The sequence below is a fragment of the Sturnira hondurensis genome, unplaced genomic scaffold (genome assembly GCF_014824575.4).
Source record: "Sturnira hondurensis isolate 20B ecotype Veracruz unplaced genomic scaffold, ASM1482457v3 Scaffold0016617, whole genome shotgun sequence".
Classification (NCBI taxonomy): Eukaryota; Metazoa; Chordata; class Mammalia; order Chiroptera; family Phyllostomidae; genus Sturnira; species Sturnira hondurensis.
In genome coordinates this window covers 3362433-3375439 of record NW_028089248.1, presented here as the reverse complement: position 1 = coordinate 3375439, position 13007 = coordinate 3362433, and the positions used below count along the sequence as shown (strand labels likewise).

The 13007-nt window shown below is 60.6% G+C and overlaps 1 protein-coding gene across 2 annotated transcripts in view; it reads left to right on the top strand.

Annotated features, from left to right (window-relative positions):
- NKD1 (NKD inhibitor of Wnt signaling pathway 1) overlaps positions 1-13007 on the top strand; it is a 62409-nt gene that overhangs the window by 29370 nt on the left and 20032 nt on the right. For both annotated transcript variants that reach the window (XM_037066350.1, XM_037066349.1), the window contains exon 4: positions 8114-8180. In XM_037066350.1, the coding sequence (XP_036922245.1) occupies positions 8114-8180 (67 nt within the window). The remainder of the gene's footprint in view (positions 1-8113; positions 8181-13007) is intronic.

Sequence of the window (13007 nt, the reverse complement as noted above, 5' to 3'; positions counted from 1 at the left end):
GCCCAAGTCACGGGTACACACTGCGGAGGTGAAGAGAGGGACCAAGAGCTTCCCTTCCGCTCGAGTCCCCCTGAAGCTGCCCTGTGAAGGCGGCCCTGAGAATGTCGGCTGTTCAGTGGGTGAGGTCCCCAGGGGGGTGAAGGGCTCAGAAAGGGCTTCCGCTACTTGGTGGGGGGAGTGGCGGGTGGGAGAAAATGTCCATCTCCGTGGGCCTGCCAGTCGAGCATGAGGGTCCCTGGCCTCTCACGAGCTGGACTGGCTTTGGGGTGGCCAATGCCTTTGTCCGAGACTAACCAGCTTGCTGTCCACCCACCTGTCCGCTCCCTTTGAATTCACCAAATTCGTCAGGCTTCCTCCCAGGGCTGAGGGTTTGTGCAAAGAGCCATCCAGTGTCAGGTGCTGCGGAAGCAGAGCCCTGGGTGAGAGGTGAGGGTCGTGTGCCCGTGATGGGTACAGGGTGAGCTCCCAGGGGAGACCAAAGGGGAGGGGCAGGGAGTAAGCGGGGTGGAAGGCAAGTAAGGTACTGTTTCAGGCAAAGTCTGGGCTTCAGTCTAACCCTACGAGGAGCTCTGGAGCAGAACTCGTACCTCAGATAGGGTGCCCCCCAGGGGCCAGGAAGCTGGGCTTTCGCTGTCCTGCTCCAGGCAGTCACTGGTGTCACTCAGGGCCTCCCGGGGACAGTGGGGTGGGGTGGGGATGGGGGGCTGTGTTCCGCTGCACCTGCAGACAAAGCCCTAGGGAAGTCCTCTGGAGAAACCTCACAGGTGTGGGCTGCTGGTGGGGCAGCACCCCCAGGGTGAGGGTGGGGACACCCAGACCAGGGCTGGGCCACCCTCGCAGGGGGTTTCAGCCGCAGCTAATCTCTGCGGTCTGCAGCAGCCCCGCGGAAAAGAACCGGGGACCTTCCTCAGAGCGCTGGCGCGGGCTCCGGGCTCCCGGCTCCCCTGCAGCGGAGCGGCTCCCATTTTCGTTTTTTCCCCTCGTGGGGTCTGGTCCTTTGCAGCCTGGTTTGGATGTTCTGGTCCTGACAGTGGCTCGGCTACACTTGGACTTTGTGACCCTGGCACGTCCTGTCCCTTCCTGAGGTCTGTTTCCCCACCTGTACTCTGAGAGATTCTTCACCCAAAGTCCGCTAAAAGCATCAACGTGCAGTTCTATTTGCATGACTTTTTTTCCTGGGGGGAACTCCCAGAGGGGCTTGGGCGTCCTGCATGGACGGACCTCTCGAGGGCTCTGGTCTGGCCCCGACGTCCTGGGACACACTGGGTGTCGTATCCCAGGAGCCCTGGCCTTGGTCCCTCCCAACCACACTGTGCTCTTGCCTCCCCTCCCAGAGCCTCAGTCTTTTCCTCCGTGAAAGGGGTGCTCAGTCCCTTGCTGACCTCCTAGGGCTGATGGGTGAGTCAGGCGACCAAGGCGGGCAGGACAAGGCGCAGGTGGGATAGATGGAGCCCTGTGGTGAACCCCTCCTTGCCTCCGGGCCCGGGCTCCTCCTCAGACCTTGGGCACTGACCACATGGTGTCACCCAGACCTCTATGGAGTTCTCAGGGGACCCCTCTGTGGCAATGGCAGGGGAGGTCCCTTTTCAAAGAATAGTTGTTGTGGACCATTGCTTGCCTGAGAGTGGAAACCACTCGACTTAGTGTGCGGTGTTGGGGTGGGGAGCAGAGAGCCACTGTCCTCCCCTGGTCCCAGCGACAGCCTGTCTGACATGCCTAGTTGGCCTCACGCCGGCCTTGGAATCAAAGCCTCACCTACATTCCATGACCACAGAAAAGGGTCCGGCCAGTGCCCTGGCTTCCTCGCGTGCACAGCCAGCAGCGGTACGAGGCCGGCAGTTTCTGGCCATGGGGTCCATTCGGCCTGTGCACATGCGTAGCTGTGGGGGCAGCAGCGAAGCCTGGGCCAGAGAAGCTGTTGCCTCCACCCCCGCCCTCCAGCTGGAATCAGAAATGGCCCCTTGCATTGGAAAGTTGGAGATTTCTCTCAACCCCTTCCAGCCAACTCCCGTGCTCGAGGCCTCTCAGGAACGCGGGGCCCCTGGGATGTGGGAACGAGAGGGGCTTGTTCCACCTCATTAGTGAGAGGAAGCAAGAAGCCAAACCTCGCATTCTGGAGGCTGAGAAGTAAATCATGCTTCCCAGGGCTTCAGGCTGCACGGAGCCCCCAGTGGGGCTGGCCTGAACCCCAGGCAGGGGTGCACCCCCTTTCCCCACAGCGCGGTGGCCCGTGGTTGGTGGGGACACCGTTCTTTGGTCAAAAGATGGTAGTGCTGTCTGTCACGAGCAGCCTGGCTCACAGCCACCCTGTTCAGCAGGGCACATGCGCTGGAGCAGACCCGGGGCCTGTCCCCAGGCCAGGAGCTGCTGGCAGGGGCTGTCCCAGCTGCTCCCTGATCTGAGGCTTGTGGCTGCCCTGGTGGCCTGTCCTGTTATCAGCACTTGCTGTGTGGCATGATTGGCCAGCGGTGCGGCGGGTCCGTGGCATGCCACGTCAGGGGCCGGTGGGGTCAGTGGCGAGGCGAGCGGAGGCACGGTGGACCGGCGGCCAGGCCAAAGAGCAGCTGAGTGCAGATGGTGCTGGCTAGAGGTGTTCCTTGAGGCTTCTTGGGGAGGTGGAGGCCCTGCTTGGCCCACCTGGGACCAGGGACAGGGCATCCCGGCCCACAGTGGGAGGGAAGAGAGGGGCGGGGTGGGGAGGGAGCTCGAAAGGTGGGCCAGGGAGGAGCAGTAGCCGCTTCGTCTGTGACGCGCTGGCTGCCTGCCAGCGTGCAGAGCAGAACGCCCGCGCCGGCTCTCATTCTCCCCCACCCAGCCCCCACGGTGCTGTTTCCTCGCTCAGGTGAGGAAACCGAGGCACCCACCTTCTCTGAGCCTCATTGTCCCTGGGGAGAAGCCCCAGCCCACCGGGTCGTGGGAGAGTTTGGCAATGTGCCTGCCGTGCGGAGCAGAGATTTTAAAAATTAGAATGGTTCTGATAAAGCTGACTGTCATCCATCTCCTCATCACCCCATTCCCACCACCTGTGTTCTCTCTTGCCCCTGTGGGGACCATGGCTGCCACGCACACGTGGGTGATCTTGTGGTGCAGGGGTGTGTGTGATGTTTCCTGAGCTGTGCACGGAGCATCACACACACTTCATCTTGCATGTGGTGCATGCGCCACGTGTCGGTGTTCACCACGGGTCTGTCGGGTTCTTTCAAAGCCCTTCCACGTGCTCTGCCACACAGACCTGGCAGTCTCCTCCGGCAAGCGCTGTGCCTGCTTCTGATGCTGGGTTCCTGGGGACAGCGTAGCCCTCAACATCACTGAACTTGAACGTGCCTCCCTGCTGCTCACGTGGGAGTGTGGGCCCAGGGTGGACACCAAGGCCTCGGCCCAGCGGGCTCTTATAGGGACAAATGGGAGAATGTTCTGAGCACGTGTGAAGTAGGGCCCACAGGGGGAGGACAGAGGGCTGTAGTTGGTGTCCCCGCCTTTGTACCCAACACTGCCCTCGGCAATCTGTCTCTCTGACACTTAATCTCCCTTTTACAGAAGAGCCAACTGGGAGATGGATCCCTTGGGTCCAGTGCGTTCTGGGAATGTAGTATTCCTGCCCCAGCTTGCTCTCAGCAGGGCCGGCCCGCCGGGCACAGGCTCCCCAGGACATGGGCCGGGCTGCTCTGCACAGCATGCTGGGAAGAGAACTCTCCAGGAACTTCTGGGCCAGTTCCAGGGCAGGCAGCTCGGATGGAAGGGCTTCAGGGCGGCCAGGTTTTGCCTCCCAGCCTTCGCATCCCCAGCGACCAGCCCCGGCCCTGCACACTCCCAGGACCTCTTAGTCCTACGGGTTTTGTGGGTGCCAGGAGTTTCCTTTGAAACCCGTGGCCCCAACGTTTGTCCGCTCTTAGAGCTCAGAAGGATTGACAGAGCTGCTGGGGTGGGTGGCGGGGACGATACTAAGCTCAGGAGCATGAAGTTGCAAAGACAAAGAGGAAAAACCCGACTGAACTCCGGCCCACTCCCAAAGCCCTGCTTTGATGTGGTTTCCCGTCCCCGAGGCCTTATAAGGCATTGTGCCTGCAATTCTGGGCTTGGGGCTGGCTGAGTACTCGGGGCTGGGGCTGGCTGCACAGGCGGCGCCCGGGGAGCGGGCCTCTCTGCCTGGGGCCCGTGTGGGGCGGAGGAGGCCAGCGCTGGGATGCAGAAAGGAGGCCACCTAGCCTGATCCCCGGGCAGGGTGGGGGGGCGGCTGGGCCTCAGGCTGGGTGAGGCTGGGGATCTGGGGAACCAAGAGGCCTTTGATGAGAACTTGGAGCAGAGCCTGAGGCCTGGACGCCGGAGGAGAGGGGGCCTGGGACCCGGTGGGGAGGGGCGGTGGGCACAGGGATGGCTTCCTATAGGGCAGTGGTGAAGGGTGCGTACTCTGGAGCCAGACAGCCTGCCTGCAGTCCTGACTCTGACACCAGCCAAGTGACTTTGGGGAAGTCCTTCACCTCGGTGCCTGAGTTTCCTCATCAGTACAGTGGGGGTAGTAACAGTGCTGCCTCGAAGGGTTGCCGAGAGGATGGAATGAAAAGCACTGAGATCTGCGTGCCAGGTGGGGGGGGACTGAGATCTGCGTGCCAGGCGGGGGGGGGGGGTGTCCCGGTGTCTGTGGGGCACCTTGGGTCCCAGCAACGTGCTGGTGGCCGCCTGACAACAAGAGGAGATATAATAAGCACTTGACTTCCTGTGGCTTAACCCTCACCTGTGCCCGAGACCTTGTCTGCGCTGTGTGTCCCGTGCACATGTGGAGAGAGGTCCCTTCACCCAGGTGGCCCGGCTCGAACAAGGCGGAGCTGGAATTTGAACTGCGGTCTCAGCAGCTTCGGTTCCATGCCCTGCACCCCCGGCACCCCCTACTCGCTCGGCTTCCTGTACAGCTCCTTGCTGTCAGGGGTCCGAGTGCCTTCCTGCAGGGCTCTGCCTCGTCCCACGCCTAGTGGGGAAGGGCTGTGAGGACCCTTGAGACCCTCCGGGCAGATGGGATGACTTGGCCATGGACCCACAAGAGCCGCCGGCCCGGCTGGTTTTCTTACACTTTTTAAAGTGTGATCCTTGGTCCCTGGCAAGGGCGAAGGCTCTTGGCCACCTCTGTCCCCATGCCCACAGGAGCCCTGATTTCACTGTACAGGTGTAGGCAGGGCGTTGGAACTGGCGTGAATCGGGGCTCTGCACCTCACTGGTTGGGGAGCCAGAGCCAGTCATTTGGCTTCCTGGAGCCTCCTCCTCGTCTCAGCACTGGGCTGGTGGGGGGCCTTTCTACAGAGGTTCCGGGGAGGGTCCCTGAGCGCCTGGTCAGAGATGCGAGTGGCTGTCATCAGCATTATTTCCTGTCTCATAGAGGGTTGAGGGTTGGTGACACTCTGTAGGAACAAACCTAATAACAGTTCTACCTGTCCCTTTACAATTTGCAAATCATCATTATGAGCATTTATTCCTTGGGCTGTGGAAAGAGCAGGGCCATTGGGATGATTAAAAAACTCAATATAAGGTGCCTGGCACCTAAGAAATGCATGGGAAGTGTCAGCTGTCGGAGTAGTGAAGTTGTGGTTTGTCACTGTGCCCGTTTGATAGATAAGCAGACTGAGGTTCTGAGAAGGCAGGGGCCAGCCCCAGTCCGGGGCAGGAGGCCATGGAGACAGGACCAGATCCTGAGTCTGGCTCAAGATCCCACGTCGCCTCTGGCCCAGCGAGTCAACACTTGGGGGCCACAGACCCTGCCCCGCACGGGCCCTGGGTCGCCTGGCTTGTCCCCGACTGTGTCTGCGGTGTGTCAGAGACCACATGCTGACACGGGACAGAGCGCAGCCTGGCAGGAAGGGCCCGCCCGGCGCTGGCCGGGGCTCTGCTGTGACATGTTTCAGAGCTCGGTCCTCCCAGTAGACAGCCTTCGCAGGGGGCATCAAGGCGGCCGTCAGAGCCACGACTGTAGACGCATCATACACCCTGCGAGGCGTTGTCACAGGGTCCCAGATGGCTGCTTTGTCGCTGGTGATGCCTGGGGTCTCAACTCCTCCACGTGTTCCAGTAGAAAGGTGTGAAGACTCCAAAATCTTCATCTTGGAGATCCCGCCGGCAGCTGGCATTGCCGGGGGTGGTCAGGGTGGTGGCCGAGGTCGGCTGCGGCCGAGGTCATTGCCAGCCCTGCCCACTCTCTGGCCCGCCTCAGTGTGCAGCGGTCTGTGGTTCCCTTGAAGATAGACACCGGGTCCTGGGAGCAAGGACTGCCTGCTCGTCCTTTGGCGGATGGAGATGGCATCCGTCTTGCTCTGGCATGAAAGACCCGCTTTGATTGGCTGCTGGGGCCCCCACCATCTCCTGGAGCCGCCTGAGCGCCTCCCTCTCCTGCCACCGTCCCTGGCTCCCTGCAAACTCCGGCTCTGTCAGCACAAACAGCCAGTTTACAAGCCCAGGAAGTGTTCGGAGACTGTGACAATGGGCAGAGGGGGGAGCAAAGCCGTCCTGGCTCGGGAATCAGCTGGCCTGCTTTTGAAGTCCGTAGGGCAGTGGGGGTCTGAGCGACCACCTTTTAACTGCCCTGAGAAAGAGCAAGGGCGATGCCCCAGAGCGACTGGAAAGAAGAAAGAGAGCAGAGAAGACCAGCCCTGACCCGTCAGACGCAAACTCTTTATCTTTAAAACAAAGCAGGACGGAGCGTCGCCCCCAGCTGTGTCCCGTTGATGAAATCCACTACACCAAGCACTGAAACATGTTTAATTCGATTTTTTATGTTTTGTTAATCAAGGCGAGCCCTGGTTTTTCTTCTTTTTTTTTCAATTTTTTTATTTAATTATTTTTCAAGTACAGTTTTCTGTCTATTACTCCCATCCCGTCCCACCCCCCATCCTCGCCCCTCCCTCCCATTTCCACCCTGGTTTTTCTTTAAAGCATCTGAAGTGCAGGATTCTTTCTCCCCCTGAATTTTCAAGGAGAGGGGCTTTTTCTTTTCCTTTTCCAGTTTTGGTTTTTTTTTCTTTTTTTTTTTTCCAAAAGGGGAAGTTGGTGACAGCTGCCAAGTTGGGGCTTTTTTTTATCGCTTTTCATTTCGCAGTTTGAGAAGCGTTGCCACCTCACGAGAGAGAACTGGGCATCAGGAGAGAGAAAACGGTGGGATCCCCTGAAACGCATCGGGGGAGCGGTTCTCCAAGTGGGTTCCTCGGGAGACAGACCCCATGTCGTGCGTCGGAGACATAAAACTCCACGTCCCGGGAGGTTCCGGGAATGTGGCCTAAGCTGCCACATTGTTTGGGTGCTCGGTGTCCGTTGCCATAGTAAGTCCTGCAGGGAGGGGACCTTGTTTAACTTTGTTTAAAATAATCTTTTTTGATCACAGAACTCTGCTTGGCAGAAAACCAATACATACAGAAGATGGTTTGACAAGTCTTAGCCTCTTGTCTGGAGTCGTCCTGCGGGGCTGGGGTCAGACAGAGGGGACCCTGGTGGACACCCCAGAACTTTCCCAGCCTGGGGACCAGCCAGGCGCCGCCCGCCAGCCTGGTGTGGCAGCCTGAACAGATGGGTGCGGGGGGCTGCCCTGCCCTCTGAGATGAGATACCAGACACCTTCCACTCACTCGAAGGGACCGGGCAGGGGGCGTGCAGGGGTCGGGACAGTTACGGGAGGTGGGCGTGTGGGGGAGACGTGGGAGGCATGATTGAAGCCGGAGCACAGACGTGGAGGAGCCCACCCTAGAGCCCCCCAGCTACTCTCTGCAAACCGCCCCGACAGCCCTCCTGGGACCCTCTGCTGGGAAAGGGTGCACACCCGGGCAGGCTCGTGGGTCCGCTCAGAGGGATGGGTGAGGGACGATGTCTAATCCCGTCTTTGTCTGGGGGGGGAGTGTGGTGCTTCGTGGTGGGCTGGTGGCTGAGAACACGTACTTCCTACAGAGCAGTGTGGCAGCGACTTCTAGGCTGACAGACTCTGCCTTGATTGGCCTACATTCCCGTCAGAACCATTAGAACAGGGGCCCTGCTTCCTTTCGACCAGCCGGGCCCAGGTTCACGATGCTACCTTTTCTGTCCCAGTGCCAGGCGCCTAGCTGATCCCGATACGTCCTTAATGTCCCTGTCTTGTCTTCCTCTAGGAGCTCGTGGGTGAGGTTTTCCGAGAAACACTCAGCGAGGAGGAAGAGGAAGACTTTCGCCTGGAAGGTACCAGAATCCATCACTTTTTCCCCACAGGGGCCTGGGGTGGGGAAGGGGCCATCTGGTCTACCACACGCCCCGAGTACTCTGCTGGAAAAATGCAGGCCAGGCGGAGGACGGGACTCTGGGTGGGGCTTTGGGGCGAGCGGCAAGCGTGGCTTCCACAGTCCAGGCCCAGAGCGGGGCCAGGCCACCTGGGCTCACATCCCGGTCCTGCTCCGTGTGACCTGCGGGACTTAGGCAGGTAGTGTGTCCCCAGCTCCGCCAGTGGGACGTGGCCGTGGAGGCCCCTCACACAGGCTCGGGCATGAAGTCAGCGCTGCCTCAGGGAGCCGTGGCATCCCCCAGCTCTCCCTCCGCTCAGTCGCTCGGAGCACCCGAGAGCGTGTGCTCATAGACCCCACCAGCCCTCATCTCCCTCCGAGTAGCTGCCACGCCACCTTTCTTCAAGGGGGAGCGCCGTGTTGTAGGGAGAATTAAGGTGCGGGGCAAGAGGGCTGGCCACTGCTGGCAGGCTCACTTGGCCCCGGGCCAGCCACAGGGCCTTTCCGGGCCTTTCTGTCCGCATCTGTGGAGGGGGACAAGGGCCTTCGCCTGCACGGCTCCCTCAGGTGGTGCACAGAACGGACGACACCTGCCCGTGTTTGCTGAACAGGGCGGCGTTCCCACTTTCTGCTCGGGCTCAGAGGAGGGGACCTGCTGAATGGGGGCTGCCTGACCACAGTGCGGCCCCCTCTGCTGGGGAGGGGCAGGCAGCTGGCGGGAGGGCTGGGGCCCAGGGGCCTCTGGGGAGAATCTCGGCCTTGGGGGTCCTGTGGGGCCTTGACAGGAGAGCAGCCGGTCCCAGCAGGTTCTGGAGAGGCATCTGGGCCACTGAGGACCGTAGCCACACCTGGCCTGAGAGTTGTTACAAAGGCAGAAACTCGGGCCCGAGGAGTCCAGTCTCCCTTTTGTAGGCTCCCAGGTGATGTGTGTGCACAGGGCCCCGTGAGAAGCGCTGTTTCAGGAGAGTCTCTCAGTTGGGCAGGAGGCAGGCAGGGGACCCGGTATCTGTAAGGTGTGCTCCTGTATGAGCAGGTCCTCAGTGAAGGAGGAGGAGTCCACGGGCAGGCAGCCTTGTCCAGGCTGTGGGGTATTCTCTTCGCCCGTGTCTGCCTGTGGAGCTGGTGGCTGCACGCGGGTGCTCCCCCCTGCCCCAGTGGTCACCCCTGACCCTGCAGACAGATGCCAGGACTTGGGGCCCCAGGAAGATCCGGGGAGTCAGGTAAAGGTCTGCAGGATGGAGCCCTGGGGGCCGAGCTGACCCCAGACGTGGGTCACCTGGGGCCCAGCACTTACTGCATGTGTCCATTAGTCTGCTCTTTCACGGGGCAGCCTCCTAGCGAGTTCCTTTTCCTGTTCGCCCGTCTCTCCATCATCCATTTACTATCCTGTCCGTCCACCCACCTGTCCACTCATCTGTCTGCCCAAGGCCATCCCATCATCCACCCACCCACTAATCCAGACTGACCCACGCATGCCCCGCCCCTCCAGCACTCACCCAGCCATTGGCCAGCCCTTCCCCATCACCCAGCGCCCACAGTCCATCCCTCCATCCAGTTTTCATCCCTGCATCTCTTCATCTTCCCTCTAGCTGTCCATCCTCTACTGAGTCCAGGGGCAATGTCTCAAGTGAGGTCCTCCTCTGTCCCTGAGGCTCAGCCTGAAATCATGGAGCTGACCTCAAATGAGGTGTCTTCTCTGCCCCCTGCCCTGACATGCAGACAGGAAATGGCCTGCCCCCTCTGATGGGGAGGGTCGCTGGGTTCCATGTCTGCATTCAGGACATGAGCCCAGACATGGTGAAGCAGAAGGGACACCGGCCTAGGAGCCCATCGACCTGGCTCCCTGCCAACCCCGGGGCCCCTCCCCCTGCCGTGATGGGTGGGGGGGCATGGAGCTGGACCCGGTGGGTGCTCAGAGGAAGCAGGCACCACCTTTCAGGAAGGATGGACTACCGTGGGGTCGGCGTGTACCCACCTGGGCTGACAGATGGGGGTGAATATGAGATGCCCCAGGGTCTGGGACAGGGATTGGGCTTGGTGGCGTCCAGCTGACCTCCCTATCCCTCCCAGGCAGCCTGGGCGCCTTGCCAGTCACAGACGGGGTTGGGCCCATCGGGCCGATATTGACAGGGGAGGGGTGGGGAGTCACCAGCCCGCGTCAGCCTCCCACTTGGGGGCTGGGTCATGGTGGTCCAGTTGTTGCGCACCTTTTTTCACAGCGAAGCTTCCCAGGAGCACACAATGTGGAGCAGTCGGGGCAGGCTGCGGAAAGAGGCCGTGTGTCACAGACAGTGTGTGACCTCTTCTGTGAACACGGCACCAGGCAGGACTCTGTATTTCCTGTGTGTGTGTGTACACACCACATACGTGTGTTAGTGTGGAGCCAGAGGCCTGGACAGACAGCAGTGTCCTGGACACGGGAGGAGGGGCCTAAAAGCGGAAAGATAGCCCCAGGGGACTGCAGTGTTACCTGTAATTACTGTGCTGACTTTGACAAGAATGTAATCATGTATTCCTCGTGAAATGAAAGACTAACGACAGAATTAGAAAGTGGAAACAGTAAGTAAATAAAGCGGCAAGAGTGGCTGCTCTGATCTGTGCCCGGCCGGCCTGCCCAGGAGTGAGGCTGGGCCCAGTGACCTGCCGTGGCTCTCGGAGTGTCCACCTCAGGTGGGGGATGTGGCTGTGACCGGCAGGCCACCGCGCCACTAGGCCGGTGAGCGCAGGTGCAATGAGTGCTGGCCTCTGGGGTGCCTCCACCCGGCCGGGGATGGGGGTGCTGGGGGCGCCCCTCTGCGCACTGGCCAAGGGAGAGCAAGCTCAAATCCTGAATCTCTTCTTTGTCTTCCTGTTGGCCAAGTTCATTGCCTCTTGGCGGACTGGAGGGCTGTTTAAGGGAGGGGAAAAAAGCCATCTGAGGCATGAAGATAAAAAGAAGTCTTTTAGCCGTCCCAGGAGAGGGCAGCTTTAGCTCCTGCGTTGTTAGGGAAAGCCAGCCCTAATCCAGCGTCTGAACCGCCTTAACCAGCCGGCTGGGAGCGTGCGGGCCTGGAGATTAAGGCCGGGCTTGGTGCTGGGCCGGGGCTGCTGGGCTGCTTTTGAACTGTGGTGAGAACAAAGTAAACATCCAAAGTCCCAAGCTCAGAGCTGGCTGGGCGTGGCAGGGGCGGCCCCGTGGCTGGGGTGGGGAGGTGGAGAGTGGACCTCTCTCCTTGCTGAGCCAGCCGGGGTGTGAGGACAGGGACGCTCAGCCCTGCGTTTTACTCCAGCCGGGCAGACTGTGGCTTGGGACCTGAGGTGATGGTTGGTGCCAGACCTGCGTGGCAGACATATGCCTCTCTGAGCTGTCTGGGGGTCTCCTCTTGACCCAGCTTGGGTGACAGTGATTACTCTGTACCCCCCAGGAGGAAAGTGGGTTGCCCCCTCTGCCGTGTGCTGCCTGCCCAGCCTCTTGGCTCGATCCTGCCTCTGCCCACTACCCCCGACCCCCTACCCCCAGGGTTCCCAAAGTGCCTAGTTCTGGTCTTCCGACCTCTTTGCTTGGGGGTGAGCACAGGCAGGGTACAGTCCACGTGATGTCTTCTGCAGAAAGCTGACTTCGTAAAACCCAAAGGAACCCTCAGAGCCACCAGCGAGGTGGCCCCTTTCTCTGGGGACCCAGCCAACCTGTCCTCTCCTTCCCACCTCCCAGCCTGGGTTGGGCCTGGCACACGGAGCCTGGGGCATCTTTGCCTCCCCAGCCTGTAAGGCGGCTGTGCCTGGAGCAGCTGGCCCTGCAGTGGGGCTGGGACTAAGACCTGGGGGCCCGTCCCAGTGTGCACAGGCCCCGAACCCTGCTGTCCAGCAGAGTCCCCCCTTTATCCTGACTGTCTGGGATTTGAGGGTCAGACCCCATTCCAGACGGGCTTTCCTGCAACTCACTGTGTGACCTTGGGCGAGCCACTCAGCCTCTCTGTGCTTCAGTTTCCTCGTTGGGGACAGTCAGAGCACCTCTTTCCCTGGGGCTCCTGTGAAGACTGGTCATCTCCATGCGCCCAGAGAGCTGCCCTGGCCTGGAGGAAGTGCCCGGGATGTGTGAGCGGTCGAGATTCTTGAGGTTTCGGGGTCCACCTTCCTTGACTGGGGCCAACCAGCAGTTATAATCCTTTACTTGTCCAGATCAAACAGCCTGTTTCCAAACTGCCTCTAATCCTGTTAGAGTCTCTCAATGTCTCCTACGCCCGGTGCATGGCCTAGGGCCTGGCATGCTGGACGTGCTCAGTGAGTCCCCACTAGGAGAGTGAAGTGAATCCCAGGAAGTCACAAATCAGGTGACCCTCTCCCTCTGGCCCAGGGAGTTCTCTGCAGGCCCCCAGTCAGTCTGTCCAGACGCCCAGGTGTGAGGCCCAGGTGTGACACCCAGGTGTAAGACGCCTGAGCTGAGGAGCCCTGGGGGGCCTTTCGTCCCCTTCATTTGCAGCTGGAGGGCTGAGGCCAGAGAGGGAACACGACCTGCCCGAGGTCACCCAGCAGACTGAGAACGGAACTCAGGCCTCGGAGTCCTCCTCATTTGTCGAGTATTGACTGAGCTCTTGCTTCCTGGGGCGGGGGGGCGGGGGCCCTGCTGGGTGGGCCGTGGGTTCTCAGCCACGAGCAAGGTGGGTGTCAGTGCGTTCAGGTGGCAGAGGCAGCCGGTAGATAGGCAAAGCCGGGAACGAGCATGCGGGTTTCTGGTAATGGTGTTCTGCAAAGGGGTGAAACCCGTGAAGGGTTGAATGGGAAGAGGCCTCTCTGAAGAGGTGACATTTTA